The sequence below is a fragment of the Bos grunniens genome, chromosome 6 (genome assembly GCF_055505025.1).
Source record: "Bos grunniens cultivar Pamir isolate PY7600 chromosome 6, Bosgru_T2T1.0, whole genome shotgun sequence".
Lineage (NCBI taxonomy): Eukaryota > Metazoa > Chordata > Mammalia > Artiodactyla > Bovidae > Bos > Bos grunniens.
Genome location: NC_141170.1, coordinates 111,630,020 through 111,649,727, shown reverse-complemented (window position 1 = coordinate 111,649,727; position 19,708 = coordinate 111,630,020). Strand labels below are relative to the sequence as shown.

The window sequence follows — 19,708 nt, the reverse complement described above, 5'->3', positions numbered from 1 at the left end:
ACCGTCCCCCGCGTTGGCACCCTCGGATTTGGCTCGGGCACCCCGAGGCCCTGGGGTGCCAGAGAGCTGGTCTGGTCCGGCCGGGCGCGCTGACAGCGGGAGCCGGGCAAGGACAGCGCAGAGCCCGGCTCCGGGGCTAGACCGCGCGCCTGTGCCGGCCACCAGGGGGCAGAGTGCCCGGGTCCGCGCCTTCTCTCGGCGGGTCCTCTCCACGAGCCAGGGCTCCGCGGAGCGCACGCCTTCCCTGCCCGGGACCGCTCCCGAGCGCGGCGAGCAGGGGCGCGGCCGCGGACCCCGCGGCGGGAGGCGGTCCGCGCGCGGGAGGGCGGGAGGGGGCAGGCGCGGGGGTTCCGGGGACGCGCAGCGCCGCCCCCGCCTCCCCTTCAGAAGCGGCGGAGCTGGGGAGCATGGACCAGACGCCGCGGCTCCGGCACCATGACGCTCCCCCACTTCGCGGTGGCTCTGATTCTCGGGGCGCTCCCCGGAGTGGTCAGCTTTGATTCGGTCCTCGGTTATCCCCTCCACCACCGCCATCACCATGCGCCCTCTCGGAGTCCCCAGGACCCTTATTACCTTACCATCCAGCGGCGGCCACAGAAGACACTGCCGCCCCCACTCCCGCGCACCCTGCACCCCGCGCCGGCGCTCCGCGCCTCGCGCGCGCACGGCCTCCGCACGCCCCGGCCGCCTCCCGGGGACTGCCCCGCCGGCGCGCCCGGGGCCAACGTGACAGACTCCGGCGCCCCTTGTCTGCGCTGGGCAGACGTGCCGCCGTTCCTCGCGCGGTCGCCCCCGGCGGGCTGGGCGCAACTGCGAGGGCAGCGCCACAACTTTTGCCGGAGTCCGGACGGCGCGGGCAGACCCTGGTGCTTCTACGGGGACGCCCGCGGCAAGGTGGACTGGGGTTACTGCGACTGCAGACGGGGTGAGTGGCCGCGGGGCGGCGGCGACCGGGGACCGGTGGGGAGCCCGGCTGGGTGGGCGAGCGCGTTGGGTGCTCCTGGAGGAGAAAGTGAGAGCGGGTGGGGTTGAGTTTGCCTCGCTCTGTGTGAAGGTGGACGGCCACGGACTTACCGTCCGAGTACCTTGGCACCGTAACTTTGAACTAGCGAGGCGGGCTTTGTGTGTGGTTACCTGGGGTGACAGCCTCTCTGGAAGGTGCTGCACTCTCGGGCTTCTGGGTGAGGGCGTGGCTCCGGGCTGCGGGCTTGTCTCTGGCCACTGAGATGTGTGCGGGGGGAGGGGAAGGGGGTGTGTGTGCGCGCGCGCGCGCCCGTGGCGTGGATGTGTATTTTCTGCATCAGCTTTGCCTTGAGAATGGTACCGTATTTACGTAGAAGTGGCAAAGCAAAAGAGAATATAGTTTCTAATTACCTGTTTTGGAAAGGGAAATATTAAATCTAATATGACAATCAATTACCACCTCCCCACCCCCCACCCCCAATTTCTGCCCGCAGTTGACATGTATTTGAAAAAGTTTTTGTAAACTTTTTGGGCCAAAATGCGACTTGTCAAATGATGTTCATGTTCTGGGGCACAGCGTGGTAAATATCAGTGAGTGGGGAAGAAAGAAAGGGAAAAGATAGGAATAGTAACTATTCTAGGGAAGAAGCAACTTGATATAGTCAAGTGCTGTTTTCAAGAATGCCAGTTTTCAACTGTATACGTTATTTGTAGAAAACCGAAATTAGTTGGTAAAGAGATAAAGTTGGTAAGATGTTTCACATTAATTAATGTAAAAGTTCACATTAATAGATTTAATGTAAGTGAATCATCTGCCTTTGAACAGTACTTTTTTTGAGTTGGTGGCATTTTTTTTACTATTAGGGCTTTTTTTTTTTAATAATTGTGGGGGAAAAAAAACCTAAAGTTCTTCAAAGTTTGGATTTTCCTTTAAAATTTTTTTTTGGCAACTCTCCATCCAAGGTCTGTGGCAGGGGCTTCGTTAATTGTGATTCTGAGATATATTGTACTTTGTACCTTTTGGTGATTTGGAGGTTAAACTTTCACAGGGCCATTCTTTCTCTTCAGAAATTTTTATTTATCTGTGCCTTCAGTTGCATTAGTGCTTTGAGTTAAAGGGAAGTGATAGGAAGGTTAAGATCCATTGTCCTTCATCCTAGAGAATGAAGTCATCCCTATACTTGTTACACAGACAGAATGCCAATGTGGCTATAAAAAATTTGAGGTGATATCAAGCAGAGAGCCCTAGTGCTGTTTTACTCTTTGCTATGAAATTATTTGTAGTAAAAGCTCATGGTTAGCAAACACTGAGACTTTTTTTCATTTTTGTATTATTATATTTCATATTTCTTGTTGTGTATACATATATATGTATAAATAAGTGGAATTCAAAGTGAAATCACTGTAGTGATCTATTGTTCTCTGTTTAACATATAATTTTTAAAATTTTACATTCGAAATAGCTTGGTGGTTCATTCTCCCCACCCTCTTGTGGTGAAAAGAAATTTAAACCTAACATCAGTACAGACTCTTTGGGATATCTTTATATTGATAGCTCATTCTCACCAGACAAACCTCTAAGCACTGCATAATAGTGTGTACTTCCTGAAATAAAGTGACTGAACACAAGAGAAACAAAAGAAACCCCCCAAGATGGGAGATAAATACACCCCCCCCCCAAAAAAAGAAACAGGAAAACAATCTGCTGGCTATGTAATAATTTAATTACTCTCACAGGCTCAGTGTGCCGTTTACCCCTTACTTTCTGACTGAGCATAGTCATGCCTTAAAATGACTGACATGTTCTGAAACTATGGCTTTCTTGGTTCTACATTTCACTTAGGAGTGTAAACAAAGCTGACATGGTGCGGTGAAAAGAACATGAAATTGTGCTCTGGAAAACACTGGTGTCCACTTTGGCTCAGCCAGTAACTATATAGTGTTGGATAGGACTCTTAACCCCTAGAGCTTTGGTTTCCTTATCTGGAGGAAGGCAGTTTTGGGATAGACTATTCAAAGGACTTTCCTAGCACTGAGCACGAACCAGAACAGCCCAGCCTCATAGTAACAGGTAGGATTTATTGAGGATTCATTCTTTGTTGGATGCTGAGCTAAGCAATTTATATATCAGTTTTCTCATTTAATTCTCATAGGAACATTATGAGATAGTGCACATTTCACTCCACAGCTCATTTTCCTCTTTAATTATGTAAACACGTAGAAAGTCTGTGTGGTCAGTTGCTCAATTGTGTCCAACTCTTTCTGACCTCATGGACTGTAGCCCGCCAGGCTCCTCTGTTCATGGGATTCTCCAGGCAAGAACACTGACTGGAGTGGGTCGCCATTTCCTTCTCCAAGGGATCTTCCCCACGAAGGGAACGAACTCAAATTTCCTGGCTCAGACTGTAAAGCGTCTGTCTACAGTGTGAGACACCTGGGTTCGATCCCTGGGTTGGGAAGATTCCCTGGAGGAGGAAATGGCAACCCACTCCAGTACTCTTACTTTGAAAATCCCATGGACGGAGGAGCTTGGTGCAGGTTACTGTCCATGGGGTCACAAAGGGTCGGGCACCACTCAGCGACTTCACTTTCTTTTCACTTTTTGCATTGCTGGTGTATTCTTTACCACTGAGCCACCTGGGAAGCCTGTAGAAAAGTCTAATGATTCTATTAGACTAGTCTAATGATTCTATTAGCTTAAAGACCAGTTTTAAAGGAAAGAGAAAGGAAACTATGTTTGGCCCAATGCACATGATTTCCAGTCTCTTATGACTTGAAAATATCCAGGGTTTTCGTTCTCTTTTTTAAACAAAAAACAGCTTGAACAAAAGGAAAGAAGATTAATTGTAATGGAATCCCTCCTTTGAGAAATACACTGGAGGCCAGATTTCCATGTCCCTGGTTGAGTGGAGAGAAATGAGGAAGTTGGTGCCTCCAAGGTGGAAAGTTGATTGAAACCCAGTTGAAGGGGTGGCAGGGGAGTCTCAGATGAGCGGGGCAGGGCGTGGACACTCCAGTGGCTCAAATGTCTGAGAACGAGGAAGATGAAGGCCTGGGCCCTGGGTCTGTGAAACTTGCAAATTAGTGATGAAGAATCGTTGGGGGATTGTAATACCCTGAATCAGCCCTGGGAGTTAGTTCTTATAATAAGCATTAGAATCGTGGCATGGGAAGTGGGGGAGTGAGGGTGGGGGTGGGCTTATTAAAATGCAGATACCTGGGCTCTAGCCTTGAGACCCTGTTTAAGTAATCTCAGGAATCTGGCTGAGGAATGTGTGTTTCTAATGAGCAGTCAAGGTCATTTGGAAACTGAAAACTCATTGCCACAGTCAGGGAAAACCAGGGGAGGGCGTCAGAACCCACCTAAGCTGTGTAGTGGTGGGTGGTCAGGTCAGCTGTATCTGCCATTCTGTGACTTAATCCTCCTAGATTTGGTGGTACTAATGGTAAAGAACCCTCCTGCCAATGCAGGAGACATAAGAGATGCAGGTTTGATCCCTGGGTCAGGATGTCCTTGGAGGAGGGCATGGCAATCCACTCCAGTATTCTTGCCTGGAGAATCCCATGGACAGCGGAGCCTGGTGGGCTACAGACTGTAGGATCGCAAGGAGAAACAGCTTAGCATGCCTGCACACATGGCAGGCCTAGGGTAACTTTTTGTGTGTTTTTAGAAAATGGTACCACACTTTTTATTTGACCAGTGTGGGATAGCACCAACTTAGTTCACTAGAATATGATACATTAACTGAATGTGAGCCAGATTAGTTTTTACATTTCTACAGGAAGAATTAACAGGCAACTGATGACCTCCAGTAACGTGCTCAGTTGTGTCTGTCTCTTGGCGACCCCGTGGACTGTAGCCCACCAGGCTCCTCTGTCCATGGACTTTTTCAGGCACGAATACTTGGAGCGGGTCGCCATTTCCTACTCCAAGGAATCGTCTAGATCCAACCCCCATCTCTTGCGTCTCCTGCATTGGCAGTCAGAGTCTTCACCACTGTGCTACCTGGGAAGCCCCAGTAATTTACAACTTCCTGACTAAAAAGAGAAATCCCTTTTCTAGTCTCAGGTTGGCCCTGGCAGGTGGGGCAGCTTGCTTGCACTGTGCTGGGAACTCCTCTCTGTTACAAGCAGCTGAATGGAACTCAACCTTAAGTGACTGATGGGTGAAATAGATAGAAGAAACAATAGTGCTCTAATATCTGAGATTTTACCAGAAGAAATGATTCATAAATCTGACTTTTTGTCATGTCCTGCTGATCTGTTCGCCCAAATCTGATTCAAACAGAGATAGTGGACTTGTGGGATAAATGATGTTGTTTACAGGCTGTGCTCTTTGAAGTCCATCTGGTGTTTGAAGTGAAGGTTAATTAAAAGTTGGCTGAAAGCTGTCCCTTTTTAAATTTTTTTTTAATGCTGCATCTTGATTCTATGTAGCAGGTGCTGAAATCATTTATTAGCAATAACAGATTTGATACATTTCCTGGCTGGATTTTAGATATTGAGCTCAATTTTCTTTACAGGCTAAGGCAGATATAAAATACTTTGATTTGGAGGCATTATCAGACTCTTTACTAATGTGAAAAAAAATTTTAAGAAGAAAATTAGATAGTTACTGTTGCCTTTTATGAGTGATTATCCTGGACACACACTACACAGACAGACATAAACACACTCTCTTACTGCACATATATTTATGAAATATATATTTATTCATATATAAACATGAATATATTTATGAAGCATATATATTTATATCTATACAGTGTGTGTGTGAAGGTAACCTTTGTAAAAATAATTGGTTTTATAACTGTGAAGGCAAACCTAAATGTGCAGCAATAATGTATTACTCAGAGATCCCTGTATTTGATGTATACTGTGCAGGTCCTTGGAGAAGGCAATGGCACCCCACTCCAGTACTCTTGCCTGGAAAATCCCATGGATGGAGGAGCCTAGTAGGCTGCAGTCCATGGGGTCGCTAAGAGTCAGACACGACTGAGCGACTTCACTTTCACTTTTCACTTTCATGCATTGGAGAAGGAAATGGCAACCCACTCCAGTGTTCTTGCCTGGAGAATCCCAGGGATGGGGGAGCCTGGTGGGCTGCCGTCTATGGGGTCGCACAGAGTTGGACACGACTGACGTGACTTAGCAGTAGCAGTGCAGGTCCTAAGGGCTTCCCAGATGGCACTAGTGGTAAAGAACCCACCTGCCAATGCAGGAGATGTAGACGTGGGTTCAATCTCTGGGTCAGGAAGATCCCCTGAGGAGGGCATGACAACCCACTCCAGTATTCTTGCCTGGAGAATCCCATGGACAGAGGAGCCTGGTGGGCTACAGTCCATAGGATCTCAAAGAGTCAGTGTGTGGTGCAGCTCCTAAGTGATAATTGCAAAGATTGTCTACAGAAGATGGAAAAATGCTCACGATAAGCTTGAAGGGAAAAGATTGACACAAAATGTATATATGTGTTTACTAACTGAAAATAAAGATGGCTGTGTAAAGTTTGGGAGAGAAAACAGATGATGATTATGAACTTGGATATGAGTGTGGCTTCGATCAGTTCATGTAGTTTTGGTGGCAAAGAATAGAAAACCCAATTCAAAATGCCTGAGGAAAGAAGGAGGTTTGTGGTTCATGTTACAAGATGTCGGGCTCCAACATAGTACATCTCTGTCTCTCTGCTACTCTCTTGATTCTATTATTTTCAAAGTGTGGCTTTTATCCTTAGACTAATGGTTATTCCAGATTTCATATTGGGATAGAATAACTTGAAGAAGCAAGATGGGGCGCCCTCTTCATGTATGACCCATTGAAAGAGCAAGGAGACCTTCCCAGAACTCCTGCAGATTTCCTCCTGTATTTCACTGGTCAGACCTTCCTGGCACTCTCTGGGAAGGAAAATGCAGTTACCATGCTTTGCCGATATTAGTCAGGATTGACCTCTGAACACATGGGGAGGGAGAAGCAGGTAGTTATTCAAGAGAACCAACAGAGTCTGTCAAAAAGCGTGATTGAGGTTTGTCCTGTTGGGCTGCACACCACAAACTTGCAAGCCCTGGTACCTGCCCAGCGTCCTACGTCCATGGTTTAATGGATGTGGGGACCTTACATGTCTGTAGCCAGCTCCTAAAGCAGCATCTCACCAGGTGTGGCAGGCAGTGGGTAGGACATGTCAGTAGTCTTTGCTCTGTGTGTGTGTGTGTGTGTGTGTGTGTGTGTGTGTGTGTAGGGGGTGTGAGGTAGGAGGAATACAGGTGAGAGTTCGAGCTGGGAGGTGGAGAGGGAGGTTACCAGTTATAGAGGGAATTGACTTGGCAGGTTGGCTCCCTGGTTACCAGGGAAGCCAGCAGAGGAGCACACCTCTCGCCACCCCTTTGATAAGCTGTCATAGTGGAGATGCTCTGTTCAAAGAGTTCACACAGTCCCTAGCTGGAGTTGGTGCAGGTATGTAGGTGTTTACTGATTAGGCTCTGTGATTAAGAGGGAAGGTCAGTTACATGAGTAGGGTGTAGGTAACGCGGGGACCGATGGAGCAGAGGGATGTGCTGAGAGCAAGGGGACTCCATCTGGGATGGCCTGACCCTACAGTCCTTATACTGGTATCCCCCACTTTTTGAAAAGTTTGCTTTATGCTGCTTCACTTTTAAGAAAGACCTACATTAGTACTTGTTTTCGCTAACCAAAAGAAATCCAAAGACAATTTTCACTTTTATGAAAAATGGTGAAAATTGAAAAGTGCTTTCAGCGTCTGTTTTGCTAAGAGCCATTATAAACTCAAGGAGATAGTGGAGGACAGAGGAGCCTGGTCTGCTGCAGTCCCTGGAGTCACAGAGCTGAACAGACTTAGCAACTGAATATTATAGAGGCGGCCCACACCCGCCTCAGCAAGAGAGAGTGCTGCCCCCAAGCGCCTTCTCCAGGAACTGCACTCAGTATATCAGCATCCAGCCGCCGCCAGTCTTTGAGCTGTCTGGGAGCATCTGTGCCTTTTCTGTTTATTTTGTGCATTTCTGAGCAAGATGTTTCCTAAGATTAGTTGCTTCTTTTTTGTTTGCTGTTGTTGTTATAAGGTGTAGGTGTTGTTTTTTCGACAAGTTGTGTCTGACTCTTGCAGCCCCATGGACTGTAGCCCGCCAGGCTCCTCTGTCCGTGGAATTTTCCAGGCAAGAATACTGAAGTAGGTTGCCATTTCCATCTCCAGGGGATCATCCCGACCCAGGGATGGAACCCATGGCTTCTGCAATGGCAGGCGAATTCTTCACTGCTGAGCCACCAGAGAAGCCCAGGAACAGAACTTACAAAGATGAATAAGAAATCACCTAAGTCCTCTGGTTAAGGAAGCCCACTCTCTGGTTGAAATGTTAAGATAATACTAGGCATCTTTTATTACCTTTCCTGTGATATGTACTCTGGGAGACAGATAAACTTACTATTAAGTGTAGTTTAATTTCATCACTTAGAGTTGTGCAATAAAATGTTAATACCCACACCATGTGTTTAAATGTGGACTGAGCTACTGAACTGAACAGTGGGTAGTTCAGACACAATTTGTAAAAATTTCTGCTCAAGTTATTTAAATGCATATATTGTCTTCTTCTTTTGCATAATATTATATAATGTTTTAAACACATGAATAATTTGTGGTGGTGTTGTTCAGTAACTCAGTTGTGTCCGACTCTTTGGGACCCCTCGGACTGCAGCATTCCAGGCTTCCCTGTCCTTCACCATCTCCTGGATGGGCTTATAAATTTATGTAAGCCCAATGTAAATGGGTAGAATTGCTTATTCAAAAGATACGCTTTCATTTTGAACCTGACAAGTTCATATTTTTCTCAGTATGAAAGGTATCTGCATAAATAATAGATGAACAATTAATATGAATAATAGATGTGGACAAATGGGGTGAGTATAGTTCAGTTGGATATTTAAGGGGATGCTGACAGGGAGGCCTGGCGTGCTGCAATTCATGGGGTTGCAAAGAGTTGGACATGACTGAGCGACTGAACTGAACTGAACTGAACTTCCTATGTTAAAAGATGATTTCATTTTGACATGGCATGATTTGAATAAAATCTATTATTTCACAATGCTAAACTGATTTCAGTTATGGGTAAGTGTAATCACTGACAAAATAGAATACCTGAATACTATCAAAAAGCTGTAGGAAAAAAAACAAAACATAAAAATTAATGTAGTCTCCTCACCTGTACTTGAAAAATTCAACTAACTATTGCTCTATTCACTTGTTTTTAGGCAATGTGATTTTTGTGTGTGTATTTTATAATTAAGACAGAAAATGATCATTTAGTATATTTTTCCAGTTTTGCCTTTGGTAGAAGGCATAAGATTATATTTAATTCATTGTCAAATATGTGTACTAAATTGTCCAATATGTAATGGACTTTTGTTCTTTTTTTTAATAGTTTATAAACTGAAATTTCTACATCACTTTCAGCTTTAAGTATACTTTTTGTCAAAGATCTGAATAATAGCTTGATGTTACTAGCATGAATTTATGATTCCACCAGAACAATAGGGCTGGCTAAAATTAATTATTTTGTGTCTCTGTGAAGTTCAGTAATAGATGAGAAAGGATTTGGGTGATAACATTAATTTTATATTACTTATTTATCAAACTGTGACTTTTACAATTTCAGAAATATTTATTTTTAATTCTGTTCAGAATACTACTGGGATGGATCTTTGTTTTTGCTGTTTTTTCTGTCACATGAGTGCTATTGTATAAGTATATCTTAAGGAGTTAACTAAATAGGCATACCTTTTCATTTGGCTAATTTTGGAATGAGCTGGATTTAGAGAACAAAGATAACTGACCTGTTTGGTTCCTTTCCTGATATTTCTTTTAGGCCTTCTTGAAGTATGGACAGTGAGAAGGGAGGTTTTGCCAGCTGTCCACGGAGGGATAATGCCAGAATGGGTCTATTAGTTTGCTAGAGCTGCTGTAATGAGTACCACAAACTGAGTGGCTTAAACAAAGAAACTTGTTATTTCACAGTTCTGGGGGCTGGAAGTCCAAGATCAGGGTCAGCAGAGCCATACTTCCTCTCAAGACACTAGGGAAGGATCTGGTCCAGGGCTCTCTCCTGGCTTCTGATAGTTCCTTGGCTTGTGGAAATGTAACTGCAACCTCCGGATGGCATTCTCCCTATGTGTGTCTGTCCAAATCTCTCCTTTTTATAAGATCATAGCCATACTGGACTGGAGCCCACCCTAATGACCTCATTTATCTTGATCCTCTGCAAAGACCCTATTTCCAAATAAATTCACTCATTCACAGTCACTGGAGGTCAGTGCTTCCGCATCTTTTGAGGGGAAAGAATTGAGCCCACTGCAATAGCCTTGAGAACCAATGAAACTTGTGAAGAGAAGTTTAATCTAGTTAGCTCTCTTTCTCTAGACTACCTTGTATTGAGTGAGACTGATAACATGGCAGAGGAGAACCCCTCTGGAATGTCTCTTTGTTTTAGGAATCCCTATTTTTTTTTTTTAGCTAAGTTATCCATAAAGCCAATTTCTGTAACAAAAATCTTTTATGTTCCTTTTCCTTTATAAAACTGGAGATATGTTTACATAATAAAAAATAGTAGTAAACTAAAATGACAGTGATTTCAACATTTTTAAAAAGTGTATTTGGAGGGTAATTGCTTTACAATATTGTGTTGGTTTCTGCCATACATCAACATGAATCAGCCATAGGTATATGTATGTCCCCTCTCTGTTGAACCTCCCTCCCACCTCCCACCCCATCGTACCCCAAGTTCAACATTTTTGGCAGGGAATTAAGGTAACAGAATTCTGATCATTGTTGTGTATTGGCACATTTTGCCTTCAGGTAGTTGTTAATACCAAGAGGCTGGTACAACTGACAGTTTTCTTTGTTTTTTGCAATAATTCTTTAAATGAATTCTAGGGGCTCCTCTCCATGACATGCCATCATGCATTGCTTTATAGTTCCAGACTTTTTTCTATTACTGGTTTAGTCTGTAAATTAGTAATGACTACTATAGTTGATCTAAAACCGCTGAGACTTCAACTTTTCGATTACTGTTGTTAACACTTTTTAAAAATAGGAATATTTAGAATAGAATATTTTCCATCAAATTGGCACATGAGAGACTTTAAGACCATGCAACCCTGGATTCACTGAGGTGTTGCTGAGAGACATGAGCTGAGACTATGAGGAACATCACAAAGTGCTGGGCGGAAGTAGGAAAATATGGACCAAGGAAGACATCAATTTTTGGTAATAAGAGGCTGTGACAGTGGAGCAATATTTACCAAAGAATCTGGTTTGAAATTTGTCTGAAGAATTTTATTGTTAGTAAGATAGTAATAGAAATGAGTTTACCAGGCTCTGGCCTTTGTGGATTGCTTTATTGTTTTATCCTCTCTTTCTCTGTTTGTTTTTTTTTTTTTTCGCTGAGCTAAGGGTATTTCCTCTTGTAATTGCATACCTATAAATTTGTGCAAATGTATAGCCCTAGAAATACAGCCCATGGGACAAATCAGCCTCCACTGGAGGATTAGCCTCAAACATAGATCACCAGAAAGCCACTTCTCTGGTACTGTGTAGTATAGAGAAACTCTTAAGACTGTCTTATGGATCTGCCTGGCTAGTTTATTCCCATGTAATGCTTGGTAGATTTGTAATATTTCACCATGCTGGTGAAAGCCAACATGGCAGACTGCATAAAGTGGTACCTGAACTATTGAAAGGGACTTATTGCATACCAAGTCTTTGCTCAGGTTCGGAGGCAAGGGACTGGTAGCAAGGGAGGGAATCTGGGAGGCAGTTTGTCATGGCTCTGCAACTTCTCAGTTGATTGGCTCCATAGCTTCCTCATCCATAAATTGCTGCTGCTGCTGCTGCTGCTAAGTCACTTCAGTCGTGTCCGACTCTGTGCGACCCCATAGACGGCAGCCCACCAGGCTCCCCCGCCCCTGGGATTCTCCCCCTGGGATTCTCCGGGCAAGAACACTGGAGTGGGTTGCCATTTCCTTTTCCAATACGTAAAAGTGAAAAGTGAAAGCTAAGTCGCTCAGTCGTGTCCGACTCTTAGCAACCCCATGGACTGCAGCCTACCGGGCTCCTCTGTCCATGGGATTTTCCAGGCAAGAGTACTGGAGTGGGGTGCATCCATAAATTAAGGGAAACCAATTACAGTTCGACCGTCTTAAGCATTCTAAGAGAGCTAAGTGAAGCAAGAACAAAGTAAAACCAAAACCAAACAAAAACTACTGCCTGTCTTAAATGTATGTAGTATGAATTGTGTGTTCATGCTTTTACTATCTTAGGCATATTATCATGCTGATATTTTTTTAAAAAATTCTTTAAAAAAATTGTTAGAAGTATAAACTTCATGGAATTACATACCAGTAAGAAATACTCACTGAATTCAAGGTAGATGATTACTCAGATATTTTGGAAATTTTTATGGCATAAGGAAAGGATAAACTACGTTGAGGGGCACTGCTAGGCAGGTGTGTGCTTTGGGGATGTTGGTGTTGAGAATGGATTCTGCCAGAGAATTTGCTAGTCATTGACATGCAAACTGCCTTTCCAGAATTGCAAATATTTGTATCCATTTGTTAAAGGAAAATTGGATGAGCACTCCACATTTCTTGCCATATAGCAAATACAGATAAACAAACCCAGGTTTTCACAGCATGTTTGGCGCATGTGAGAAATGATGGTAGAACTGATAGTTGACCTGGAAATTATTTCCAGTGCTGTCATTTTTGTTATAATGATGTTATGGTAACAATTACACATTATGCAGACTTTTCTCCTCCTCATTTGTAGATGCCTTAATCATTTGGATAATATGCCTGCATCATTTTTTCTTTGAAAGCTTTTTAGTGATTGGGACAATATTTTGCATTTTATTGTGATTATTTAAATGCAAAAGTAGAGTTCCAGTTTGTTTTCATTACTAGAACTTTTGTCCAACCCTTTAATATGAATAATTTGATGGTGGTGGTATTTGTAGTGGTGGTGAATTAATAAACAGATAACAGATTAAACGGTTTCCCTGGTGGCTCAGCTAGTAAAGAATCTGCCTGCAATGTGGGAGACCTGGGTTCGATCCCTGGGTTGGGATGATCCCTTTGGAGAAGGAGACGGCTACCCACTCCAGTATTCTGGCCTGGAGAATTCCATGGACTGTATAATCATGGGGCCACAAAGAGTCGGACACAACTGAGCGACTTTCACTTTCAGATTAAATATCATTTCAAATAACATGTGTTTGAGGTGAACAAATAAATTCTTTGATTTGAAAAAAATGCACGTTTTTACTGTGCATGATATTAGTATTATGTGGGACTCTATAGAAGACATTTTGTGATTATAAAAAATCATTAAAGTTCAGTTAAACTCTTTGGACATATTTCTTTAAAAATATTCTATAGTTCACACTTTTTGTTGCAGGAAGGGGGACCTCTTAAGAGTGGGCTCTTGTCTGACACTAGGAAATGAATTGTCTGAGGAGGCACATGGGCTGACAAAGCAAGAGATTTTATTGGGAAGGGGTGCGTGGGTGGAGAGCAGTAATGTAAGGGAATCCAGGAGAACTGCTTTGCCCCATGGCTCACAGTCTTGGGATCTCTGGTGATGAGATTATTTTCCGGATTGTCTCTGGACAGTCATTCTGACTCAGGTCCTTCCTGTTGGTACAAGCATTGCTCAGTCAAGATGGATTCCAGAGAGGAGGATTCTGGGAAGTTGGTAGGACATAGGGATTGGTGTTTCCTTTGGAACTTTCCCAAATTCTTCTGGTTGGTGGTGGCTTGTTGGTTTATGTTCTTTACCAGGACCTCCTGTCATAAAATAAATCATGTAGAAGGTTACTGTGGTGCCTGGCCAGGACGAGTGCTTTCAGTTGGTGTTTCCCCCTAACATTTTCTCTGAACTAGACAGGGCTTCCTCTTGCTTGGTCTGAATTAAAGAAGGGTATGACCAACCTAGATAGCATATTAAAAAGCAGAGACATTACTTTGCCAACAAACGTCCGTCTAGTCAAGGCTATGATTTTTCCAGTGGTCACGTATGGATGTGAGAGTTGGACTATAAAGAAAGCTGAGTGTGAAAGAATTGATGCTTTTGAACTGTGGTGTTGGAGAAGACTCTTGAGAGTCCCTTGGAGTGCAAAGAGGTCCAACCAGTCCATCCTAAAGGAGATCAGTCCTGGGTGTTCATTGGAAGGACTGACGCTAAAGCTGAAATGCCAATATTTTGGCCACCTCATGCAAAGAGTTGACTCCTTGGGAAGGACCCTGATGCTGAGAGGGATTGGGGGCAGGAGGAGAAGGGGATGACAGAGGATGAAATGACTGGATGGCATCACCGACTCGATGGACATGAGTTTGAGTGAACTCCGGGAGTTGGTGATGGACAGAGAGGCCTGGTATGCTGTGATTCATGGGGTTGCAAAGAGTTGGACATGACTGAGCAACTGAACTGAACTGAGAACATATATGAATGAGTTTTAGATCATCTGCCGTATGAATGATGCACACCCACGTTCTCTCTTGAGTAATCAGGATTTGGCAGTGCAACTTTGCCTCCATTTGTTCTTGCCTCTTGTTTGAATTAAATGATGCTTTGTGTTTATCATGAGAGATAGGATATGTGTTTCTTAAATAGTTACATTTTTTAAGGATGATTGTGTGGAAAATAATAGTGATAGAAAACTAGGCTAATGCAAATGAAATGAATGGATGATTTAGAATCTATTATTTTTGAAAATAATTATAAAGCCATAGATTACTTTGAAATACGTGGAATGTGCCAGAAATTTTTAGTAAAATTTAATTTCTTAACTTCTTTACCTATGAAATAAAGGTCATCTTCAGTGACTTTTCACAGACTTTTATGAAATTTTTAAGTTGTTGTCTGAGTTTGATTCTACCTCTGCACATGTCTCAACTGCAGGCTCAGGACTGACTCTAAAAATAAGTGCCAGTGAGAAGAGAAATGTAGTCCTTTGATGCACACTTAAAAAAAAACCTGAAATATATTTGATGTATGCTATTAGGTTGGTTTCAGATGTACTGCATGGTGATTGGAATTTGCATATGTTATGAAATAATCACCACAGTAAGCCTAGTAACCACTTTGATCCACAGTTAAGGGAAAAGACTTAAAATATTATCTTCCCAGGGATGCTCTAATTTAAATTTTTGACTCTTTTAAGACTGAGAAGAATGAGTCAAATTATGGACTGTGGAGCAGCTGAGTGGGGATGCTAGGTAAAGAGAAGTGAAGTTCAAGGGCCATTCAGTTATACCACACCACTCTCCTAGGGGCAGTTTCCCTAAGCCGAACATTAGACAATATTTCTGACACTTAACACCTTTCTGAAATTTTAGACATTATCTTTAGCCTTCTCACAACTACCGGTAGAGGCTAAAAGGGGAAAAACATTTATTCTTCTTCAGTGGAAGAACAGATAGAAGGAAGATACAACAGCCAATAACAGGTAACTTATAAACAGCATTGTGTTTGTTTGTTTTTCTTTTTTAAAAATCTGTGACCTCTCGTGAAGATGGAAAGTGATAATAAGTGATAAGAACTTCATATATGATGTAATCGTATGTGGGATGCAGTATCAGCCATTAGTCACAGTCTTCCACTTTTTCCCTTGGGACTTCTGTTTGCCTGGGTTAAAAAAGAAAGTATCCTTAGCATTGACATCAGGATGTTAATTAAAAAAAAAAAAAAAAGAGCCTGCTAAATCCTCATTTAAAGAAAGAAGGACTTGCTGTGAACAGTGAAAGCCTGGCTCTCTCAGCATGTTACCCGAGGACTTGTTCAGTAGGTTCAAACGGTTATGTTCTATCCAAGGATTTGGGGATTCTTTTCCATTTAGGGTCAGTGCAGCTTCGTGGTGGCAAAAGCGCCTTTGAAGGCACAGTAGAAGTATATGAGAATGGAGTCTGGGGCGTCGTTTGTAGCAGCCACTGGGACGACGCTGATGCTTCAGTCGTTTGTCACCAGCTGCAGCTGGGGTGAGTTTGTTAGTCCTTGACCGAATCTGTCTGCTGATACCTGAAGTGGGTGCTGGCCCCCTGCCGTTACCTTGGAGAGGTTACCTCCTCTTCTCCTTCTGTCATGTTCCTCACTGACTTCTCTCAGAAGACTTTTTAAGAAAGGGCCCCTAATGGAAGGAGTGAGTTCCTTTACATACAAATGCACTTCACTTGTTACTACCGCTGCTGACTAGGAAATAACCTGCCAGAGATGCTCAGAGGGCTCAAACAAACCTTGTGCACACCAGGACCCAGAGACCCCACAGAGACTGAGACAGGCTGTGTTTGAGTGTCTCTTGCAGAGGTCCGGGTCAGCAGTGGCCTGCCACAGGGGCAGGGGCTCTGGGTGCAGCACCCTGGGTGTGGCATAAGCCCTCTTGGAGGAGGTCACCATTAACCCCACCATAGAGCCACCAAAACTTACACAGGACTAGGGAAACAGACTCTTGGAGGGCACAAACAGAACCTTGTGCACACCAGGAACCAGGAGAAAGGAGCAGTGACCCCACAAGAGACTGACCCAGACTTGGCTGTGAGTGTCCAGGAGTCTTCAGTGGAGGCGTGTTTGCCAACAAAGGTCCATCTAGTCAAGGCTTTGGTTTTTCCAGTGGTCATGTATGGATGTGAGATTTGGACTGTGAAGAAAGCTGAGCGCCAAAGAATTGATTCTTTTGAACTGTGGTGTGTTGGAGAAGACTCTTGAGAGTCCCTTGGACTGCAAGGAGATCCAACCAGTCTATTCTAAAGGAGATCAGTCCTGGGTGTTCTTTGGAAGGACTGATACTGAAGCTGAAACTCCAATACTTTGGCCACTTCATGCAAAGAGCTGACTCATTGGAAAAGACCCTGATGCTGGGAAAGATTGAAGGCCGGAGGAGAAGGGGACGACAGAGGATGAGATGCTTAGTTGGCATCACCAACTCAATGGACATGAGTTTGAGTAAACTCTGGAGGTTGGCAATGGACAGGGAGGCCAGGTGCGCTGCAGTCCATGGGTTCGCAAAGAGTAATGACTAAGCAACTGAACTGAACTGAATTGACTAGGAAATGGGCAGAAGCTAAGTGGTACAAAAATAAAAGCATCTTTTGGTCTTTGATTGAACAATTGGATTCTTCAGTGCCAGGAAACAAAGAATTGGGTCCTAAGATTTTTATCTTCGCAGCAGCCTGTAGAGCCCGTGGTTGCTGTCATTTGCTTTTATCTTTCTGCCTTGAGTCACCCACAAACTCCATTGCTGTGTGTGTGTAGGAGGTGAAGTTCATTTGCAGTTTCATCCCATGCTGGGTAAGGTGTAATATCCTGGGACATGGGTTTTTGCACTGAGAAGATTCTGTAAGAAATGGCAACTTCCCTCGGCCCGGCGGCACCCATCATTCTGAGAAATTGCTGGCCCTTCCTCCCACCTTCAGTTCAGTTGAGTTCAGTCACTCAGGCGTGTCTGACTCTTTGTGACCCCATGGACCACTGCACGCCAGGCCTCCCTGTCCATCACCAACTCCCGGAGTTTACCCAAACTCATGTCCATAGAGTTAGCGATGCCATTCAACCATCTCATCCTCTGTCACCCTCTTCTCCTCCTGCCTTCAGGCTGACCCTAGGCACTCTCCTTAAAATGGACAGGTGTACACTGACTCCTACCATGGCCAGTACCTTTATGCTTTGTTTCAAGGGGTTTCCCAGGAGCAGAAGTTTCCATTTTGGAATGAATGGTTTTGTTTTTGTTGTTATCGTTCTATTTTTGTGTATCATTTATTTTTTTCCAAGTATACATGCCCTATATTTTTCTTGACCTTTATCACCAAGGATCTTTAAAAAGCTTGGAAAATATCTTGTTATGAAAATATAAGGGTTAAAAGGCCTGAAACAAAAACTTACCATTTGCAAATATTTTAGATTAATCATCAATGAGTGGTAATATCTAATGTGATGACACAAATGAAAAGGTTAGTCCACTGCAGTCAAATCAGTAAGAATTTTAATTTGCGTGTTTCCTGTCTTCTCACTAGAAAGGTGGGAAATTATATTTAGTGAAGGCGAACCTTAAGGGCTTAAGTTTTGTTCAGACTTTTGATTCTATTAGAGTAGCAAATAGGGTTAATGTAATACTTAAGTGATGCTTTGCAACTGTGATGTTGGAGAATGCTCTTGAGAGTCCCTTAGATTCAAGGAGATCAAACCAGGCAATCCTAAAGGAAGTCAACCCTGAATATTTATTGGAAGGACTGATGCTGAAGCTGAAGCTCTAGTACTTTGGCTACCTGATGTGAAGAGCTGACTCATTGGAAAAGACCCTGATGCTGGGAAAGATGGAAGGCAGGAGGAGAAGTGGATGATGAGATGATTGGATGGCATCACGGACTCAATGGACATGAGTTTGAGCAAGCTTCCGGAGATGGTGAAGGAAAGGGAAGCCTGGTGTGCTGCAGTCCTTGGTGTCTCAAAGAGTTGGACACGACTGAGCGACTGAACAACAGCAATACTTAATTAAGCTTCCCTGGTGGCTTATCAGTAAAGAATCCACCTGCCAGTGCAAGAGATGCAAGTTCTATCTCTAGGTCAGGAAGAGCCCCTGGAGAAGGAAGTGGCAACCCACTCCGGTTTTCTTGATGGGCAGTTCCATGGACAGAGGAACCTGGTGGGCTACGGTCCATGGGATTACAAAGAGTCATGATTTAGCAACTAAACAACGATTAGTTAAGTTAGTTAACTAAACACTTATTTAGGTTAAGCAACAACTTCACTAATTTTTTACAATGAGGGTTGGGATAAATCAGGATAAAAGCAAGAGGAAGGGGAGAGCCTACAAAGAGTTATGGTGTTAGCATGTTAATTACTGATTTTATCTCCGGTATTTTGTCTGGCAAATAGTCCTTGGCTGGTGGGCGTATATTGCCTTTTTCTTTGACAGCCTGAAGGTGTAACAAATTTGTAGGCTGGTGTCAGTGTCTTCCTTCATGTACCTTTCTACCTGTGCTTTTATTATCCCTGAAAATCAGGGAAGAATGAAATTTTCTATGAGACTGACACAAGAAAACAAAAATGGTACAATGAACTTATTTACAAAATACAGTTACAGATGTAGAAAACAATCTTATGATTACTAAGAGGGAACAGTAGAGAGGGATGAATTGGGAGATTGGGATTCATATATACACACTACTATATGTAAAATAGATAATTAATAAGTACCTATTTTATAGCACAGGGAACTCTACTCAGTGCTCTGTGATGACCTATATGGGAAAATAATCTAAGAAAGAATCGATATATGTATATGCGTAGCTGATTCACTTCTTTGTACAGCAGAAAGAATGGATATGTGTATATGCATAACTGATTCACTTTGTTGTATAGCAGACACAACATTGTAAGTCAACTATATGCATATTAAATTTTCTAAAAAATTTAAAAACAAAAGCAAGCTCTGTAGTGGAGATGTGAATTACAGAGATTCTCTTGATTGATAAAAGAATGTAAACTACCTTTCTGCAAACATAAATTTCAGCTCTGATTCCTTCTGTCATCTCTTAGTAGTCCATTAATAAAAGAGAATTTCAAATAAGGGCAGAGCAACCTGGCTTTATTGCTGTCAAGACAGATTCATATTTTAGATACACCCCAAATATTTATTGTTGGGTTAATGGAAGCTGTCGCATGGAGACAGTTCTAGAGATCATCATGTTATTCAGA

General features: G+C 43.3%; 1 protein-coding gene across 11 annotated transcripts in view; it reads left to right on the top strand.

Annotated features, from left to right (window-relative positions):
- The first annotated feature begins 207 nt into the window (after positions 1 to 207).
- The window catches only part of PRSS12 (serine protease 12), a 76,186-nt gene continuing 56,685 nt past the window's right edge, over positions 208 to 19,708 (top strand). For 10 of the 11 annotated variants that reach the window (XR_015165976.1, XR_015165974.1, XR_015165973.1 and 7 more), the window contains exon 1: positions 209 to 925. Coding sequence is in view for 7 of the 11 variants with exons in the window: in XM_086407278.1 (XP_086263404.1) it covers positions 436 to 925 (490 nt within the window). In the remaining 4 variants the exon portion in view is untranslated. Of the gene's footprint in view, positions 926 to 19,708 lie in introns of all 11 variants that reach the window. The other variant, XM_086407276.1, reaches the window with a different exon arrangement.